The sequence below is a fragment of the Dromiciops gliroides genome, chromosome 2 (genome assembly GCF_019393635.1).
Source record: "Dromiciops gliroides isolate mDroGli1 chromosome 2, mDroGli1.pri, whole genome shotgun sequence".
NCBI lineage: Eukaryota > Metazoa > Chordata > Mammalia > Microbiotheria > Microbiotheriidae > Dromiciops > Dromiciops gliroides.
Window position 1 is genome coordinate 62,212,037 of NC_057862.1, and position 22,100 is coordinate 62,234,136.

General features: G+C 40.1%; 1 protein-coding gene across 1 annotated transcript in view; it reads left to right on the forward strand.

Moving 5' to 3' along the window:
• The window catches only part of RET (ret proto-oncogene), a 160,870-nt gene that overhangs the window by 124,498 nt on the left and 14,272 nt on the right, over window positions 1-22,100 (forward strand). The window contains exons 11-16 of the mRNA XM_043989885.1: window positions 2,497-2,753; window positions 8,194-8,341; window positions 10,332-10,439; window positions 15,783-15,997; window positions 16,161-16,283; window positions 20,854-20,924. Of these exons, the coding sequence (XP_043845820.1) occupies window positions 2,497-2,753; window positions 8,194-8,341; window positions 10,332-10,439; window positions 15,783-15,997; window positions 16,161-16,283; window positions 20,854-20,924 (922 nt within the window). The remainder of the gene's footprint in view (window positions 1-2,496; window positions 2,754-8,193; window positions 8,342-10,331; window positions 10,440-15,782; window positions 15,998-16,160; window positions 16,284-20,853; window positions 20,925-22,100) is intronic.

Below are 22,100 nucleotides of genomic sequence, written 5' to 3' on the forward strand. Positions count from 1 at the left end.
CTTTTAAATGTTGGCTGGCTGAAATCTGAACCCAGGTCTTCTGACTACCAAGTTCATAACAATTCCCACTACCTCATGTTGGCTTGATTTTTATCTAGCCAGTGTTATAGCTTAAAGTTCATATAGTAAATGCCATCATAGGCTAGAGAGAAAAATCAGCTGAAGTCCTTGAAAGAAGGGCTTGTGGAAGACGTGGGACTTGGGTTGGGCCTCGAAGGATGAGGGAGACTCTGGTGGGTGAGAAGCACCTAAATGAAAATAGATCAATGAGACCTGAACAGAGAGTTCGGAAGATCTGTCCAGCCAGGTTAGGCTCCTGATACATTCCTGAGAAAACAACACCTGAAAGTCTGTCTCCCAGAGGCTACTCTCTAGAGGCAGACAGTCATGAGCACTAAGATAAAAAACAAAAAAGGCCTAACTGGAGGGAGACCAAATAAACAGGAATCACCCAGGCCAAAAGTTACTTGTGAATCATCATTATTATTGGCTACATATGACTTATGTGAAGATTTAATTTAGAACCATGCTGGAACAAACACACTTGCCTGGTACCATGTGGGGTCTCTCAGTTGGGACCTTCCTTTAGTTATTGCAGTGAACTCAAAATGCTGTGAATAAAATACTGTACCCATATTCTCTAATAGATGGAAGCCAGGCCCCCAGGGCCTCTTGGTGTGGCCAGACTAACATTTGTGTTGTTACAGTGATATTCTAAGCCCTTAGGGATAGTGGACCTTATAGTCAGAGCATCTATAATGTCACCCAAATGACAGTTTTTTCCCTTCATGGGAAGAAGATAAATAGGATGAGAGAAGGAAGGGAAAATTCCACTCTGCAATGTCCATTTTTTCTGGCTCCTAGATATCACTGACTGAACAGCTCAGGAATGTTCTCTTTCACCCTCCTTGACTTCCCCTAACCCCTGCCAACTCTCCCCCCACCTTTTTAAGGATTTGCACTATCATTGTGGAAAATTCATGACCAACCCCCCCCATGTATACACACACACACACACACACACACACACACACACCCATAACACCTCTATGTCCACAAAGAAATTCACTGTAGTAATGTGAAAAATGAATTCAAACCAGGTCAGAAGAGAGGAGGAGAAGATGAGCCAACATTGAAGTTTTAGAACTAGAAGGGAGCTTAGATATGTAGTTGTCCAAATCCTTCATTTTACATGTAAAGAAACAAATTCTCAGTGGCTGAGTGGCATGTCCAGAGTCACAGAACAAGTTAGTGGTAGAACTTTGCAGATTCCTAGGGTAGTGGTGGTTCCAGTCCACCACAGTGATTCTTTCCTTAATTTAAATCTCACCTAAGACATTTATCTACTTGGTTGACCCTGGGCAGAATATCGAACATCCCTAAATCTTGGTTTCCCTAATCTGCAACACTGGTGGGAGAGTAATAATAGTAGGTACTTTGCAAGATCGTTGTGTACATAAAGAGATGTTTGTAAAATACTTTGCGAATCTTAAAGTGCTCAACAGACCCGTCCTCCTCTCTCTGTCTCTCTGTCTCTGTCTCTCTCTGTTTCTGTCTCTCTGTCTCTGTTTCTCTCTGTCTCTCTCTCTCTCCCTCCTCTCTCCCTCCCTCCCTTCCTATTTCCCTCTCTTCCTCTCTCTGTCTCCCTCCCTCCCTTCCTGCCCTCTTCTGTATGTGTGTCTCTGTCTCTGTGTCTCTCTATCTGTGTCTCTCTCTGTCTCTCTGCCTCTGTTTCTCTCTATCTCTCTTTGTCTCTTTCTCTGTCTCTGTCTCTCATTTTGGTGGGGGCAGACCTGTGATTTTCATCACTGTAGTAAGTTCTCAGTGAGGAAATTTCCACTACACGACAAATTGGCAATTATTCTAGAACTTATACAGAGTTGTATAAACACTTTACAATATACAGGTTCTTTTCCTTTTCCCCTAATCATCTTGGGATAACCTATTCTTTCTGAGAAACTATCTATAAACATTTTCCCCCAATTTTCTGCTTTCCTTCTGACCTTGCCTGTATTGGTTTTATTTATATAAAACCTTTTCAATTGAATGTAATCAGATTTATCCATTTTTACCTCACATTGCTCTCAATCCCTTGTTTATTCATAAATTGTTTGCCTGTCCATAAGTCTGATAGGAAATATGTTCCATATTCTTCAAATTTTCTTATAATATCTCCCTTTTGAAGAAATCAAAATAATTCATAGGCATATAAAAATGCTCTGAATCATTATTGATCAGAGCAATGCAAATTCAAACAGCCTTGAGATGCCATCAGATTTAACACCTATCAGATTGTTTTCGGCACTCAGAGGTCACAGAGTCACACAGCTAGAGTGAGTCAAAAGTGGGTCTTTAACACCAGTCACCTGAACTCAAGAGCCAGATTCTGTATCCTTCATGCCACGCTGCCTCTCAAAGGTCTGTATACATGTCAACGATTAGTATGAAACTCAGAGCAGTGGAGCATTAAACTCCTTTGTCCTGCCTTGCCCACAGAACCGCTTTGTGATGAAGTCTGCAGGATGGTCATTGCTGTCGCCATCCTCTTCTCCTTCATCTTCTCTGTACTGCTCTCTTCCTACTTCATCCGCCGCTACCACAAGAACTCCCACAAGCCACCCATTGCCTCTGCAGAGATGACCTTCAGGAGGCCTGTTCCGGCCTACCCCATCAACTATTCTTCCTCTAATGTTCGACGACCATCCCTGGACTCCATGGAGAACCAGGTCTCAGTGGATGCCTTCAAAATCCCTGTAAGATTTCATGCAGGGATAGAGTGGGCTACTGTGTCTGACCTGTGGGTTCTGGGCCTGTGTTGGGTTTTCTATTCTTGTGGTTTGGTCGGTACTGGGGAAGTCAAAGTTGTGGGACATAAGCAAAGGGAAAGAAAACCCAAAGGTGCTCATTTGGGCCTTGATCAAACTTCAGGTTGTCCTTTTTCTGATCTTATATGTCTGTACTTGGAGTTGTCAGAATGAAGACTATTGGGCTCATCATAAGATTATACATTTAGAACTCAAAAGGGATTATAGAGTCTATTTATCCCATTTCTGACATTTTACAGATGAGGAAACTGAACCCCAAGGAGGATAATTAACTTTCTCTAAGACATCTTAGGCAGTAAGTAACTAGTTGAGACAGGATTTGAACCCACATCTTTGCCTGTAGAATGAGTGCTCCTCCTCCTATGCCACATTGCCTCCTAATGGCACCTGAACACTAGCTCCATTTATTGCAGCAGCTTCTTTTTTGTTTGTTTGTTTTTTGGGGGTAATGGGGGTTAAGTGACTTGCCCAGAGTCACACAGCTAGCAAGTATCAAGTGTCTGAGGTTGGATTTGAACTCAGGTCCTCCTGAATCTAGGGCCAGTGCTCTATCCACTGTGCCACCTAGCTGCCCCAAAATATATTTTTTCCTGAACTTTTTTTTTTGGTGAGGTAATTGGAGTTGTGACTTGCCTAGGGTCACACAGCTAGTAAGTGTTAAGTGTCTGAGCCCAGATTTGAACTCAGGTCCTCCTGAATCCAGGGCTGGTGCCTTATCCACTTTGCCACCTAGCTGCCCCCCAGCCCCTTCTTTTTATAGATGAGGAAATGGATTTTTTGCCTCAAGTGGCCGAGCCAAAGTTAGAAGCCAGATCTTCTGACTCATGGTCCAGTTTTCTTCCCATTGCACCACACTGCAACCAAGAAATTAAAGCATACTCTATTGCGTATCAGTTTCCTGCCTCTTGGAATAAGGCTTAAAGAATGTGTTGGATGTGAAACTGAAAAGCCCAGTGCTATGGCATTATAGCTTCAGCTGTTCTTCAAAAACAGTCTTCTGGTCCCACCCCACCCCCATGATACAGTGCTAAACAAGACCCATTCCAGGGAAACTGAAAATTTTGGCTTTAACAGAGCAGTCAGCCAGGAAGTCTGCAGCTCCATCACCACTACCACCCCCACCCCTGCCTCAGTGTTAGTGCTATTCAGAGACAAGAATAGTACAAACAGTATTCATCTTCCCATCTTTCTTTGGTTAATTTACTTGGGAAATCTCGAAAAAAGAAAACACATTTACCACAAAGATACAAACACTGAATCAGCCCCTGATGCTTGCAAAACTGGTAGGCAAAGCCACTCTTACAATACTGGGTTTTATCCAAACTCTGGAACTCTGCTGGAAATGGGGGAAGCAAAGGACTGTGGTTCTAGGGGACATGGTCTCCAGATGGAAAAAAAAACCCCAAATCAATAACTTATAGAAATACCACTGGTTTTGAGGGAAAAGAGCACAAGGCTGGGAGTTAGGAGATTTAGAGGTAGAAGGGAGGGACTTGAGAGACAGATCCTTCTTAGTCCAACCCCCTGCATTTGACAGATGAGGAAATTGAAGCCAATCTAATCAGAGTGACTTGCCCAAGTCTTCAGTGCCCATTCTACTAGTAATTAGCTGTGTGATATTAACACAGCTGATACCCCTTCTTTGCCAGCCTTTTGATCTGTACACTGAAGATACTAATGCCAGCCTTGCCTACACCACAGGCTGATTGTGAAGCTTTAATTAGAGAATACTTATCAATTATAAATGCTATGTATTTACTGATTTCAAGTTGGCAGAGTGAGATATCATTACCTTATTTGAGCTTCATAGTATGCCTGTGAGGCAGGTACTATATGGATTATCATACCTATTTTATGGGCAAAGTAACTAAGAGAGATGAATGAGCTTCCCTGTGTTAATATAACTTAGTTGGTATCCAAGGCAGAATATGAACCCAGGCATTCCTGATGCCAAGTCGGCATTGTTGTGTATGATACCATACTGCCCCTTCATGGAGAAGTGGTTGGAAAAATTAAACATGCTATATGAATGTAAGGGATTATTCTGTTGATGTCCCCTCTGAGCTTCTTAGACCTTTCTCCTCCCAGTTGTCTTTTTTGACCTAAATCACAACCCTGTAGAATGGAGATTGTTCCTATTATATATAAGAACACGTTGAGGTATGAAGGTATGCTCACCTCAGCAGAGGCACCAATGGAGCTGAGAGGGCTTGTGCTTGCTTCTGGTTTTCATTCCTGAGTGCCTGATTCATAAGCTTCAGAAGCCAGTTAAAAGGTGGTTTTATTGCTTTAGCTCTGGATGCTATGTCCTGTGCTTCAAGGACACTGCCTTTGTCATACAGCCCTAGAAGCTTCCTGGATATCCTAGGATCCAGATTCATTGGCCTTGCCTTTCACCCACTCTCAGCCCTCCCAATTCCTTGGTCTTAATGACTTATCCCCATTTTAGGATCCAGACTGGTTTGAGTTTGTCCAGTAAAAATGTAAGTCCCAGGGGAAATTTGGTATTAGTTCACTGCCTTGGTCTGCAAGCTAACTGCTTGAGTCAAATACCACTGTGCAAGTTGTATAAATGAGTAGTGGTTGGTAGTGGTTGTTTTGAGATTTAAAGTTTAGCCCAAGAATGTTTTAGTTCCAAAAAGGCATTAAACTGTGTGGTACGGATTTCTTTAAAGCCAGAAAAATTTAGAATCTTAAAAAGCTGTGACAGGGATCTGTATTAGGAATGAATTCAGGATCTATTTTAGGACTTATTGGAAGCTCTTTGAGTGTTCCCCACCTACCAGGGTAAGCATTTCTGTCCTGGAAGAGTTTTCATTGTTCCTGTTGACACGGAGGTGCTATTTGCAGGCTGTCTCCCAAGTTTGATGTGTTTCCTATTGAATCCCAAAGGGGTGGTTGGTCTTTGGTGATATCTTGCCAACTGGAACACTGTCTCTTTGTGGGCTGGACTGGGATACTTGGTGAATGGTGTGTCTCTGTGGCATCATAATCTTTGTTTACTTGGATTTCTTGGGTGTTTTATGGATTTCTCACCATCATGTGGTAGCAATGACTCGGCCCTTTCCATAACAGAGGACTGATTGTCTCTGATGAATCCTTCTAATTTGTTTTTGTTTTTGTTTTTTTTTTTAAGAAAAAAAAAAGGTTGAGACAATTTGTAGCAGGGTTGCACATGAAAGGAAAATGAATAAATATTGTTTGGGTAAGCAAACGTTGTTTCCAGCAGCAATGAAGCTATATCCTTGTTCCTTGGAGTAAAAGTAAAATTTAGATATTTAGTTAAATTTAACAAGCCTTTACAAAATGCCTACTATGTGTGAGCTGGATGATTGAACACAACAGAATGATAGTTTCATGGACATAAATAGAAGATTGGAAAATAAAATAAAAATTATCAGTAGAGAGAAAGTATGGCATGCTGTTGAAGTATTGGGCTTGGGGTCATGAAAGCCATATTTAGCCTGGCTTTTTTTCCCATGGGGCAATGGGGGTTAAGTGACTTGCCCAGGGTCACACAGCTCGTAAGTGTCAAGTGTCTGAGGCCGGATTTGAACTCAGGTCTTCCTGAATCCAGGGCCAGTGCTTTATCCACTGAGCCATCTAGCTGCCCCCTAGCCTGGCTTTTGAAACTGGCTAGTTGTATGATTGTAGCCAAATCAGTTTCCTCATCTGCAGAAAAGAGAGAGTAATAACTAACACTTACCTCATAGGGACATGAATAATAAATTAAAATAATGTTTGCAAATTATATTAAATATCAATCACTATTATCAGTGCCTAGGATATACACACACACATATACATATATATATATAATGCATGTACACATTATATATTCAATATTATATCATTTTTATATTCTATACTTTATAATTGCGACATATATAATTTGTAGTATATGTGAGTATCTGTAGACACACATGCAATGGTTTTTTGGTGAAGGTGACAGGGTGAGAGATCCAGACCAGTGATAACACATACTGTGTCAGTGTTAGAAAGTCCTCCATTAATTATGGAAATGTCCTCCATTAATGCCCATCGATACTTCTGTAACTCTAAGTCTTAGAGCTCCTTGAAACACTGAGGAGTTAAGTTTAAATGATTTGTCCTGGCTTCTATAGCTAGTATGTGACAGAGGTATTACTTGCACCTTAGGCCTTCCCTATCTCCAAGGCTAGCCTTCTATCTATTTTCCTTTCTTGGCACATAGTAGACATTTAATACCTGCCCACTAAATGGAATTGTCAGTATCTTACAAAAATAAGGAAATAGCAAGAGAACAATTAAGTGCCATCAATGAGTTTAAGTCACTGGGCATTGATGAATTTTATCCATGAATCCTGAAAGTTTCCGAGTCTGATTGCTGAACTGCTTTAGTGATCTTTGAAAGATGGTAGACACTCATAGATGGTCCACAGGACTGCATATGCTAAATATCCAGATTTTCAAGAAAGGAAAGAGAATGGTGTCTTCATACTATAATGCAAAGAGCTTGACTTGGGTTTTGTTGACCAGTTCCAGGACATTACTAAAGGGGTGGCTTGTGAACATTTAGAAAGAGAAATGGCAACCACTGAGTGCTAATATGACTTCATCACAAATAGGTTCTGCCAGAGTAACTTAGGTTGTTAGATTGATAGGGAAACATAAAAGTTAAGTGACTTGCACAAGGCTTATACAGCCAGGAAGCCTCTGATGAGGAATACTGATGTGTTATATATTCTGTCCAATAACCATGCAGCAATATCATCCCCCGTTAACTTGCTGTATGGCTGAGTATGACTTAAAAGAGTGGAGAATTGGTAGTTAATGATGCCCAAAGGCATTCTTGTAGTTATTCAAACTTTCTGGCACAAAGAATATTTCTTTGCCACATCTCTACAGGAAGTCAGGAAAATCTATAGGCAAAGGAACAAGAGTGATAGTGCAGCTAGGGGTCTATGAAGATAAGAAAGAGACCTTTTATAACCTGTGCGTGCATTCATCATGTATTGGACTGATGCTACTCCAAGGAAGTTAGTATATCAAGAGCTTCCCTAGAGGACGGTTTTTTGTTTTGCTTCACATTTTGTAGGTGAAACCCCCTTATTATGATTTGGCATATGTACCCCTTATATTGGATCCTAACCTCTTGCCAAATTCCACTCAACATTAATAATTCTCATTTGAATCATGCCTGTTAGATAGGTGATTTACAAAATTACCAACAGAATTTCCCTCTCTGAATATCAACCCTCTGGAAAGTGATGGGCATGGATATTTTAAAAACTTTTTGTTAGCAATTATTTCATAAGTTTCTTTTTATTTTCCTATCATCACCTTATCCTTCTTCTCTCCTCTTGATTTTCCTCTCCTCCCAATCCAGGAGGATCCAAAGTGGGAATTTCCTCGGAAGAATTTGGTTCTTGGAAAAACCCTAGGAGAAGGAGAGTTTGGAAAGGTTGTCAAGGCAACGGCTTTCCGACTCAAAGGGAAAGCTGGCTATACCACTGTGGCAGTGAAAATGCTGAAAGGTACCTTCCTGTCTACACACTTTTAAAGATTTTGATTAGCCACCCCTGACTATTAACAGACTGGTGGGATTTGGATGTGTGGATGGTTTGGAGACAGGCCCTGCTGTTCTATGCCAGGTCCTCAGCAGCTCTTCCCAAAGGCCATCTATTTATATTCTAACATTTCCTGACGAGAGGGATTTCAGATAGTGCCACAATGATGTAAGCCATAGTTTCCACTGGCCTAGGCTTAGGTCATGCAAGGAAACACCAAAATGCTTCCAGAGGACCAGAAGTTTTATTTTTCTCCTCCTGTGGGGGAAATATGGTTGGTTAAAATCAGTCATATATACAAGCAGTACTGCTTGGAGCAGATGGTGAAAGCCTGTTACTATAGAACCACTAGGAGACCTCTACCACATCAAGAAATTCCATGGATCAGAAATGTTATTAAGTAAGATGACCTTGGCTATGGTGAGAATGAGAATTCTCATTCCAGGGGAAATATGAAAAAGGATACTCATTATACTCCTCCCTCTGCAGTTTTCATTTGCTGGAGGACTAATTTCAGATAATATCTTTGGTCAAGGTAGAGGGAAGTTTAGAAAGCAACACACCTGAAGGTTGTTGCATCTGGTTACTACAGAGAAGCAAATAAGCTTCATTATTTGAAGAGTACTTGGCAAACAAACTTCTCACGCATCCCTAACCTTAGAATAGAATGGTATGGGAAATTTATTTCCAACACAAAAGTAACCCCTTACATGGCATTTTAACAGAAATACTCATTGTCTTTATGAGTTTGCTAAATACCTTTAGACATTTACAAGAGATTTGAATGATTTCATCATCAATAAAACAGGACTGAGTCAGTGTCCAAATGGATGGTTACAAAATAATGGTCTTTTATTCCAGGTGATTTAACATTTGATTCTTATTGCAATTAGCTAGAGCCAAATTAATGCCAGCTGGGGAGAAATGGGATGGTGTATGGAGAGCTAGATTTTAAGCATACCCTTCTAATAAATTAGTGTGGCACTTACAGTAATTGCCCAGCTGTTAATGAATTTTTGTGGCACACAGAGAAATCACCATTATAAATGCACCATAAAAACTTGTATTAAATAAGGTCATGTTCGAAGGAGTTATGGCAACTGCTGGGACAGGGATTTGTTAATACTTTATTGGGGTTTTTGACTTTCTCAATCACCATCTGACCTCAACAGAGTACTTGCCAAAAATCGATTTGGGAGTGGGAGAGGAAAAAATTCCCATTCATTTTCCCAGCATGATTTGTGCTGTGATGGATATGGTCACAGGGATGCTTATTATGAGGAAAGAGTGCTAGTTAAACATATAACTCCAACATTTTTAGACATTAAAATTACTCACCATTGCTATTTACCTTGCAAACAACTAATCCTCATGTGGCAAATGAGCTCATACATCACTTTCATGGGGAGCCAAGACATAAAACTCCCTTTTCCAGAAATCCCTTAAGGAGTAGGAACCTTGAAGAAACCTCTTCCTCTGGGTTTGAGTCTATAGACCTCTAAATCTCTGCCAGACATGAACAGTGTGGATCAGGGACAAACAGCAGTCAACATAGAAAAAATGATGGCAGAATTTTACATGTTGGTGGATTGGGATGACAGTAATGCAAAGCCCAAAGATGGCATCAAAATCTGTTGGTTTTTCATATTTAAATGCTTCCCTGACAGTCAGTAGAGGATGTAGTGGGGAATAAAGAACTCTCTTTGGCATTTTTCTTAATTAAAAAATGCTATTAACTTAAGGCATTGGCATCATTTTGCCCCCTCTTCCTACCCTGTATGTTATTTAAGGTTTTATGTTGAGATTGAGACAATTCCCAATATCAAGGTGATATGTGACTCCTTGGTAGGCTTCTATTCTATCATCCTGGGCTTGTGAAACAGAGGGTTGCTGGACTGGATTGGGAAGGACCAAAGGAGACTGGTTTTTAACCTGCTCTGTTTACAATGCTTTTCAGAAAATGCCTCACCGAGTGAGCTCAAAGACCTGCTGTCAGAGTTCAACCTGCTAAAACAGGTCAACCACCCCCACGTCATTAAACTCTATGGAGCCTGCAGTCAGGATGGTAAGGTCTCCCATGTAGCTGGTAGTAACACAAATAAAGAAATCATACTCTCGTATGGAAGCCAGAGATTTGAAATGATTGGAAAGTGAATTTTCAGCATTTTGTCTTCTTGTACCATCTCTCTCTCTCCCTTTCTGTTCTGCCCTTCCCAATCCTCCTTTGATTTTTCCTCTCATTCCCCCTTTTCACCTTCCTTCCAGCTCTCTCAGTATCTTTCTTCCCTTCCTCCTCTTTATTCCTCTCACAACAGAGACATGTATTGACAAAGAGAGGTGTTCGTAAGACTCACTTGGTTCACGGAGACCTAAATTACTTTTTCCAGATACTAGACACTGGCTTGCCTTTTCCTAACCTGATGAAATAAAGGGGCTATTTCATAATTTCTAAATGGCTTGCCTTAGGCTGGCAGATGTTTTTGATCACTCAGCATTTTGGGGTGACTTCTCCTTTACCTTGTATGTCCTGGGTGTTCTTGTGCAGGGTCTACAGGCCTTCAATTTGCACACACAAAAAAAGCTAGCTTTGCCAGCTGTGTTTTCATGGGTAAACTGCTATTTAGGCCCTCGGCCACATTTTGGGCTTCCTTCTGGTACTCTGTGGACTGTATGATGTCAATGCACATTTATAATTATTTCCTGAAGAAACCAAAAAGCAAGCTGCATAGGAATTGGTGTCATTTACCTAATATTTGCTATTTTATATAGCTGTAGGAAGACCTATTTGTGAATTTCCTTAGACTGCTCCTGGTGGGAGCTTCTCCCCATGTGCTATAACAGGATCATATGGAATCAGACTTAAAGGATCAATGTACAAGGCTGTGTAAGAGTGATCCATATCTTAGAACCAATCAGCAAACACTTATTAAGTAATTTCTGTATACCAGAACCGTATGGAGCACTAGGGATGCACAAACAAACGTGAAATAGTCCATGCCTTCAAGAAGCTTAACATTCTTTTGGGGGAAAATACTAGATGGGGGGCAGCTAGGTGGCACAGTGGATAGAGCACCAGCCCTAGAGTCAGGAGAACCTGAATTCACATCCAGCTTCAGACACTTAACACTTACTAGCTGTGTGACTCTAGACAAATCACTTAACCTCAATTGCCTCACCAAAAAACAAACACACAAACAAACAAATAAAGAATTATGGAAAACTAATCATATCTCAGGGGCAACAAGTATGCGGTAGTAGCATATTCTAAGGAGCTGAAGGAATGATTGTTTTGTGTTTCTTCCAGAGTCAAGAAACATCTGCATGTTTATAAAAGGTAGTTGGTCTCCCTAGAGAAAAATGCTTAATTGATGGAGAGGCTGTTCTGCCCTCTACCTGATCAGAGAGAATTAATTGCTGCCACAAAAAGAATAGTAGCAGGATTGCAGGAAGGAAAAAAAAAATAAGAAAAAAAGAATGAACACATGGCAAGCTATTTAGAAATTGTGCAATAACCCTTTGTTTTAGTACAGTTGGGAAAAAGGCAAGTAAGAGTCAATAATCTGATAAAAGTTAATTTGAGTCTCTGAACAAATCATGTTTGGCTTATATGTCTCCATTCTGAAAGGAAGGAGAAGAAAAGAGACACAAGGTTCCTGCGGGAGAGTGAACTTTAAAAAAGTTCAACACTGATGAGATACATGGAAGAGAGCACACAAGGCATAGGGGAACCTCACAGATTCACAAATTGTGGTCACTGAAAGTGTCTTTTACTCTTGTAGAATCCTCACGAAGTTCCCTTTAGGTGTAGCCATGCTGGGCTCCAAGGGCTGGTGCCCAGTGCAATCCAAAGCTTATAATTAGCTCTCTCCACCTTGATGGCTCACACTTTGTAAAGCGGCCCTTCTCCAAGCTCCTAATGGTGCCATCAGTAGCTTCTGTTCTGCTGGGACTCCAACGTTTGGGACATTTATGTGGTCATGAACTTCATGATCCATTCTGTCTCTGGATCCTCAGTTACCCAAGATAAGTAAATAACAAACAGCAGAAACCAAGGTGGTCATATGTTCATAGCCATAATGGCTGGGAGGCAGACAGGGTAGCTCTCTTCCTCTTCTTCTCTCTCAGGGTAATAGTCCTGCAGCTTGTCACCTTCTAGACAGGGCAGCTGGGAGAACAGAGATGTAACCCCTCCCCTTTTCTTTAGAGTCCTTCTACTCTTCCTCAGCATGTCTCCTCTGATGAGACCTTGATTTAAAAGAGAACCAGCCTATGAGCCTATGAGGAAAATGTGGGTTTAAGCCCCATCTCTGATGCCATCTGTATGGCCCTGGACAAATCACTTAACCTTTCAGTATTCTAAACAAGGCTATAAGTTGCAGAGAAGGTACCAACCTGGTAGGAGATTCCTCACCTGGGAGTTTCAATAACATTGAATAACAGATCTATTACCTATCTTCTGTATGTGTAACATATACACATATACATATATACATACATATATGTGTGTATAGCTGTATCTATATCTATCTTTCTATGTATAAACTGTGAGATTTAAAATTGTATATACTAGCATTAAACTCCCCCTTTAACTTTTCCCATATATATATATATGATATATATATATATATATATATATCTCCCAGACCACTAAGAAAAAGAAGCCTCTGAGCTTAAATCTGTGAGGGATTAGTTTTTATTGCTTGGGAATTAATTAGACAACAAAAGGTGATACCAATTAGGGAAATAGGGAAGAAGAAATACAAATGAATAATCTTAGATCTAAGCTTAGTCTATATTCCTTTATAAAACTCACCAAATCCCAAACTGCCTGCCAGGCCGAGAACCAGTACACCCACAAACTGCATGCGCTGCCATGGCTAAGTTGAAAAGCCAGAGAGAGCTAACTTCTGTCCCTCCCTCAGTTTTAAGCTGGCGTGCCAGAAGTTCATCTCCAAAAGGGAGGTCCTTCAAAAGCCACTTTAGTAGCATGTACTCAACTATCAAATAATTCAGCTAAAACTTCTATTTTTACCACATTCCCCCTTTTGTTTCATTTGAAAAACGAATGAGTTTGCTCAATGAAACAACCAAAAATAATATCCTATGCTAACTAATAATATGTTAATATCAATATAGAAAAAGGGAGAAAGGAAAGTTTTGTCCAGAGGGGCAGTCCCACATGAACGTGACCCTTTGACATCAGTCTTGCAAAGGGAGGGCCTCTGCATAGAGTACATGTTACAGATGGTATATAATAACAGAAGGAGATAACAAAAACTAACAAAACAAAACTGTTCATATAAAGTCTCTGAGTTCTCTTGTCTTCTTGAAGTGATAAGATGTCATCAGGAGGAAGCTGGATTCTGGTCTGGAAAACTGGGCTCTGGACTCTGGACTCTGATCTGGAAAACTGGATTCTGGACTCTGGTCTGGAAAGCTGGATTCTCTTCTTTAATTGTTTGAATTGCTAGATTTTTACTAAACCTTAGCATAGCATTGTCAATGATCAAATTAATAAATTTCATTACATTTCCTCCTTTATATAATAGAGGGTTTTATGAGGTAGTTATGCAATCTATACCACTTCTTACCACCATGTGTCTGGATCAAAGCCAAATTTAGTATGTGTTCATGACACCTGAAAAATGTTATGGAAAGATTATCATACCATATCTCATGGTTTCGAGACAGCCAGTGATTGTGCTAGGCCACAGGTGATTAGACTGAGTGATACAAAAAGAAAACAAGTTCAGTTAAATTGGGTTATATTAGGAGGGAGAGAGGATGAAACAGGACTGTGTCTAGCAATTGTGCTCTACACAGTCGCCATCATAAGCAAACCATGGACTTATGTATACCTGTCTCTCCTTTTGTTGCACATATATTCTCTCCAGGGCCTGCATTAAAGTTCACAGTAAGTTAGTCTCTGAAATGATAAGTTTCCATACTTCCTAAATCTCATATTAATTTCACCAAAGACAGTATGATGGTAAAAATGGGTGCTATGCTGCATAACTGACGATATACTAGTGATATATACAATAATTCCAAACCATACCCAGAGTATAATGACATATAAATGATAAATGAATATAAATAGCTGATTATGTTAGACATTATTACATAATCTTCTTTTAGCAAGTAAACCACATCATCTTATACACGAATTCTCTCTCTAGTATAACAGTAACAGATACTGAAAGTGGTGATCAATTTATCAAAAAGGAATAAGGCTTCAATCAGCAAGATTCAATATTCAATATGTTCATTGATAGATCAAGCAATAATGTTCAATAACCCTAGAAAAAAAAAGAATTCTGGTAGCTTCTGAGGCCCAATGGCCCCACCCACAGCATATACTTAAGATGCCTTTGAAAAGTCACTTAGTAATACAAATGAATAATCTTAGAGCTAAGCTTAGTCTATATTCCTTTATAAAACTCACCAAATCCCAGGCTGCCCGCCAGGCCGAAAACCAGCACACCCACAAACTGCGTGCGCTGCCATGGCTAAGTTGAAAAGCCAGAGAGAGCAAACTTCCGTTCCTCCCTCAGTTTTAAGCTGGCATGCCGGAAGTTCCTTGCCAAAAGGGAGGTCCTTCAAAAGCCACTTCAGTAGCATGTGCTCAACTCTCAAATGATTCAGCTAAAACTTCCATTTTTTACCACAATATGTACATATACACACATCTCATGCCAATATGGCTGCAACTTGCTCCCACTCTCCCATTTTCTACCTTCTGGGGCCAAATAACCAAAGAAACCAAAATCCAGTCTCTCTTCTCCAAGAGAGCCCTTGAAATACTTGAGAAAGTGTCATTCCCTCTTTGAGCTTTCTTTTCTCCAGCCCAGACACTCCCAGTTGCTTCAAAATATGTTCAGGTAGCATGGCTCCAAAGGCGAGGAATTGCCCTTGGAATTGGGCCTTGGCAAAGTTATAAAGTGGATGTGGAGTTTTCCTCTGGTGTTCTCCCCTTCCCCTTTCTGTGTCTTTTGCTATGTCCTTTCCTCTTCCCATGCCAAGCTCCCCATGCCCTGGTACTGATCTTTATTCTTTTCTACGTGAGAGAAAAGTGATTTGACATCCTAATTAATATTCAGGTTTTAAGGACATAATGTATATGACACACAGAAGACTTTCCAATGGTGAAATGTCAAATCTGGCTGTGTCTTTCAAGCATACATTACCGGGCACAGTGCCTTATATTTAGTAGGAGCTAAGTAGATTTGTTGATTTGATTTGATACATTAGAGGATGGGTATTTCTGGCACATCCAAATCACATTATGTGAGTAGCTCTCTAGTCCAATAGCCCATAGAACCATACTTGTTAATGAGGGTATATATAGCTCAGTTCCTTCCCCACTTCACCCACCTCCATAACTAACCTGTTTCCCTTTGCCCTTTAGGACCTCTCTACCTGATTGTGGAGTATGCCAAGTATGGTTCTTTGCGCAGCTTCCTCCGGGAAAGCCGGAAGGTGGGACCCAGCTACATGGGCAGTAATGGCAATCGGAATTCTAGCTACTTGGACAATCCAGATGAGAGGGCACTGACCATGGGAGATCTTATTTCCTTTGCCTGGCAGATTTCTCGAGGAATGCATTATCTTGCAGAAATGAAGGTACCGTGCTTACAGACTAGTCTTCTTGGGTCTACAAGGAGAGCCATCCTAAAATGTCATGAGCTTGTGCTATTGTAATCAGCATTGCTCATCTCATCACATATCATCTCCTGGATTATTTGGTATTGGGGAGTTTTTGTTCTTGTCATGTTTTTTCTTCTAGCTGGTCCACCGTGATTTAGCAGCTAGAAACGTCTTGGTGGCAGAAGGACGCAAAATGAAGATTTCTGATTTTGGCCTTTCCCGAGATGTTTATGAAGAGGACTCCTATGTCAAAAGGAGCAAGGTAATTTAGTCAAGGGTTTGTGAAGCTATTTAAGCAATGGTTATATTTGCCATTGGAAAAATATGTGCAATGACGGCCAGAAAGTTATTCCCATAACAAAAGGGATAAGAAGGTAGACCTGATATCAAGGCCTAAAAATCAAGGGCAGTGTTCTAACACCATTAGAATACTTGCCCACATTTCAAAAATGGGAGTTTTCTTTAAATGCTTAACCCTACTTATTGAAAGTGGTGCTTAATGGGATTTCATTCACTTGAGATAACCTGGCCCAGGAAGATCCAGTTGGTTCCAAGACACAACCACTTGACCAAGGAGACATTCTAAATGTGGGATAATTTGATGTATTTTGTACAGTGAAGGAAAAGTGAAAGACTCACTTTTGTTTATCTCCTTAATCCTTTTAAACTGAAGGGAGAAAAGTTACATTCTGCCCTTTAGATATAATCTTTTATTCTTTACTGATCACAAAGAAAATATTTCGAAGTACATTCGGGTTGCCTCTAAATGCGTTTTTCGTTATTATTTACTTTTTTAAAAATCACTTTCTTTTGAAGGTCATCAAGTGCTGGGTGTTTTTCTCAAAGTAATTCTCCTCTTTTCAGTTCTTCATCTTGCTTTTTTAGAGGAAAAGGTCATGATATTCCTTCTGTGTAATTATAGCTGTTAGCTAACAAGAAGCTGAAATAAAATAAACAAGAAGTGATGATTCACACTTGGTAGCAAGTGTCATGAAGCTAGTTTATAGGAGCAGGAAACTTTCCCCAAAGCAGACAGCCTGAAGACTGAAGTTCAGTCTATCCAGATGCAGGTGAAAACGATGTGCCAGGAAGCCTTATGACTAAGGCAGCTTCATCCCTCACAAATAACCTCACTTTAGTTTCAAGTGACTTCTGGATTTCCCAAGCTCTATCAAATTCTCAGATTGCTAGGTTCTTTTGTCATCCTGGGGAAATCCTATTGGTTTATCGATTTTTTTTTTCAATGTAACCAGATGCATTTATCTTGGTAATTTTATTTGCACCTTCTGCCTCAGGTCCCTGCTTTTAATTTCCTTGTGAAGGAAATGGTTTCAATAGCTTTGGGCAGTGAAGACTGGGGTGGGGGGGGCATGGTGGTACAGGAAGGAGAAAGGGTGAAATACAGTAAATATGCAAGGCATGATGACTGTAACCTATTTAAGCTACATTTAATAAGTGTCAACATAGTCTAAGCATTAAAATGATCATGTTTCTTCCTGATGCTACTGATGAGAACCAGAAAGCAGAGCTATATGAAACATGTATTTTGTTATGTGGAGCCAAGAACTGCCTTTTTGTTGTTGGCTTAGCAAAGGCAATGTTTCCCTTCTTTTGAGCTCTGGTTATATTTCTTCATGAAGCTATTGCCACCAACTAAATATATATTAATATGAAGAAATTCTTCCTGTTGACCAACTAACTGATTTAATTGAGGGTGGTTTCCTCACCCCCTGCTTCCTTTATAAAAGGAGAAGAGTGCATGTATTACTGTAAAAAGCTTTGTATCAAAAGGAGAAAAAAACAACAACAAAATACTAATTTAACTGGTAACATGGGCAGCTGGTATCACTACTAAAATAATCCCAAAATCAATTTTAATGTCTAGATAAACATCAGGGGCTAACAGATGGAATGCTAGATTTGTAGTAGGCCTGCCTTTGAATCTTCTGACACTTACCTTCTCTTAACCTCAGTTTCCTCAAATGTAAAATGTGGATAGTAATACCTATTAGTACTGATGTGGGATGGAATTTGGGGGTCAAATTGATTGTGAGTCGTCCCAAAAGAATTAGAAGACTCAGTGACTCAGTTTCCCAAGTTTTATTGCAATACTATGGGTGACCACAGGAAGAGAACCAGAATATTGGAAAGGTATCTCTCAAATAAGAAAAGAAAAGACAGTTATATTTATAGTATGGATAAATTGATTATCAGTCTCGTTATAATAATCTCCACCTTGGGGAGGTACAAGGGAGGGCCTGTCCTACTTATTATAATATTCTCCACCTAGGGGTGTTATAAGGGAGGGCTTATTCTACTTTGGAGTTCCTGGGGGTCCTAAGCCAACCCCCGAGGTGGGTACCTTTTTCAGTGGAGGTGTGTTTTGGGGGTTTACACATCATAAGGTGAATCTGGGGACAAATTTGGCCTTTTCTGCGCACGTCTCTTTCTGATTCCCATGGCTAGTTTCAAAACATCTCCATTTTTCATTAGAATTTCTATAGGTTGTCTTTTTCCTTTATTGTTATTTTGACCTGACCTGTTTTGGTCTGTTATGGATGTTGATCACTACGGGTATGAGAACCTAACATAAGTTATCCATTAACTGGGATCTGACTCCCTTTTAGAGCTAATATCTGAATTAGAGCTTGGGTCTTAGGTTTTTTTCTATTAACCCCTTGTTGCCTCCTACATCAGTACCTGCTTTGCCTAGTTCCAAATGAGGAAGGAGACAGTTAAGAAGGTACATAGGTAGGTAGGTGGCTAGAGAGATAAGAGAGAGAAACTAAGATTAATTGTTCACTCTATGCCAGGCACTATGCTGAGCACTGCCGATACAAATACAAGCAAACATGAGAGTTCTTAACCTCAAGGAGCATATATTCTGATGGGGGAAGACAATATATAAAGGGAAAGAGGAAGATGATGTATGGAAACTGCTTAAGCAACATTGTAATGTCAATACAAATACCAGTTATTACTGACATCCTCAAAATTATTTTTGGGCAGAAGATATTACAGTAAATGATGCTAGTCAAAAAATCAACTATATTGTCTTTTTACATTAGTTAAAACTATGGGGGCAGCTAGGTGGTGCAGTGGATAAAGCACCAGCCCTGGATTCAGGAGGACCTGAGTTCAAATCCAGCCTCAGACACTTGACACTTACTAGCTGTGTGACTCTGGGCAAGTCACTTAACCCTCATAGCCCTGCAACAACAGCAACAAAAACAAAAACAAAAAACAAACAAAAAATATGTAAATACTTTGATTTGTAGACATTTTACATGCTGGATGTGGTAGATTCTTGACCCATGCCTACAGATTTCTAAGATCTTAGTAGGGAGTACATTGGCTGGTCAGCTGGCCTTGGATGCAGTATAGAATCAAAGAATAATAGAGCTGGAAGGGACTTTATTGATCAGTATGACCTCATTTTCTAATAGAAGAAAATGAGACTCAGAGAGGTAAAGGCTCAGTTGAATTGAGTTGGTTTTCAGTCTAGTGCCCTCAGGGGTTTTTTTTGGCAAAGATCCTGGAGTGATTTGCCATTTCCTTCTCCAGCTCATTTTATAGATGAGGAAACTGAGGCAAATGGAGTCAAGTGACTTGCCCAGGGTCACATAGCTAGTAAGTGGATGAGGCCAGATTTGAACTCAGGAAGAAGAGTCTTCCTGACCCTAGGCTTGTCACTCTCTCCACTGTACCACCTAGCTGCCTGAATGGCTCAGTATCACATGGCTAATAAATGATAGAGCCATGGTCTGTTGATTGCCAGTGACTTTTCCCCCATTCCCCTCTACCCCATTTCCTCCTAGCTCTCACGCCCCTCTATATTAAATGGTTTTCTATGGCCTAGGAAGTGATATGTGCTTGGTGATAATCTGTTCTTTTGATGCTACTGTGAATTTGGTTATCTGAAATACTTCATGGAATCCTAGATTTAGTTGGAAGGTTTCTTAGAGGGTAATTAGTCCAATGCTCTCATCTTATTATTTGGAGGGAAATGTGCTGCTCATTGTGATCACCTGCATCATCTTTTCAAAGGTGGCAGTAAGTCTGAGCCCATTTCTGGGAGTGGGGCGGGGTGGTCCAGAGGCAAATTAGTGGCAGAGGTCTGAGCAGTCTAAGCCAGCCCTCTTCTTTTCCATATTACACAGAGCCTGGTGGCACCCCTTCACTCACTGTGTTCCTTGTCCTCCTTTGCAATTTCTCTTGAGCAAAGATTGGTAACTGATACACTGGGAGGTTGGGGGGCGGGGGGCGGGGGGAGGGCAGGGATTAAGGGAGTTTATTTTAGTTCCCTTCTTATTCAGTTAAGAGGCAGCTAAGCACAGTGAAGAGCCTTAAATAAAAGTGATATTGACCAAGTCATTTCCTAGGATTTGGGTCTGAGTGTCCAAATCTATATAGAACATCTGAGCCTCAGTGTTCTTAACTGACTTGACCGAGGCCACATGAGGTTCCTAATGAACCCAGGTGCACCATGAGACTAAACTCACAGAGGCTTTCCTGGGCTGGTAGAATTAGATTGGGTATTTGAGTTACCTCTCATTCAGTCAGTCAACAAGCATTTATTTAGAGTTTACTTTGTGTCAGGCTCCTTTAAAAACCATTTCCTTATTTGTTTGTTTTTTAAACCCATCTCATGTACCTAGATGCCTAGTATTTAACAGAGAAAGGTTTATTTCACCCAGAAAGGTACAGTATGGACATTTGAAGTTGTGCAATAGGTTATCCCATTTGCCACACTGTGTATGACAGTTCCACCTAGAACTTTTATAGGTTAATTATGAGCCTTTGTCCTTTTTTTTTTTTTTCTTCTCCCATAGGGCCGGATTCCTGTCAAGTGGATGGCAATTGAGTCTCTTTTTGATCATATCTACACTACCCAAAGTGATGTGTAAGTGTGTACTTGTATGGGCTTCTTAGTGAATCTAGCTTATTCATTTAATGTACCTATGTGTACAATGACTATAGCTTTCTTTTTTTTTTTTTTTTGACTATAGCTTTCTTATTACATATGGTTGGGTCTTTAATTAAATACACAGTCCAGCTCTGGGAGTGCATAGCTAATCATGTTTTCTTTCCTTTTGTGGTCATTCATCCAAGTTGATAGTCAGCTTCTTGGTAGCTAAAGTTCTTATGACTAGCTAGGGGTCTCAGGGTTAGTCTCCCTTTGTGGGTGTGCTGGGAATTCAGTGACAAATATATAGCTACCTCTATTCTTTGACATGAGGACTTTAGAAGTAGGCCGATGGCCAAATTGCAAGGAGCAAAGAGAGTTGCATCTCAGGCTAAAATTAGTCTCTGATTAAGGGGAGAATGTGAACTTGAGATCCATGAACATTGTAACTTTTGTGGAGCCCACATTCTTCAGGGTTTGTAGCAGAATGGGTCATAAAAAAGGATAAATTGTCCAACAAACGAATATGCTTTGAAGAAAAAAAAAGCTGAAATGAAGATTTGTCTTTATCAAATTAACTATCTTTGAGGGAATAGGCCATTCAAACTAAGATAGGATGAATGCTCACAGGATATGCTCTTACATCTAGAGCTAAAAGGAACACCATGGGCCATCTAGACTAAGCTACTCAATCTACAGATAAGGAAACTGAGGACCAGAAAGATTAAATGACTTGCCTGAGGTTACCCAGCAAGTCATAGGTAGTAAGTGTCAGAGATATGATTTGAATCCACATCTTCTGACTCCAGAGACATTTCTTTTCCCTCCATACCATCCTGCCTCCTATGAATTTTTTAAATTCTTTTTAAAAATTTTTCTCGTTTTTCCATATAAATATTTTCCAGTTACATTTAGAGATAGTTTTCAACATTTGTTTTTATAAGATTTCTAGTTTCAAATATTTCTCCCTCCCTCCCCCCCTCCCCAAGACCACAAGTAATCTGATATAGGTTATATATGTACAATCACATTAAACATATTTCTGCATTAGTCATGTTATGAGAGAAGAATCAGAGCAAAAAGGAAAAACCTCAAAAAAAGAAAAACAAGAACATAAAACAGTAGAAATAGTATGGTTCAATCTGTATCTAGACTCCACAGTTTGTTTTTGTT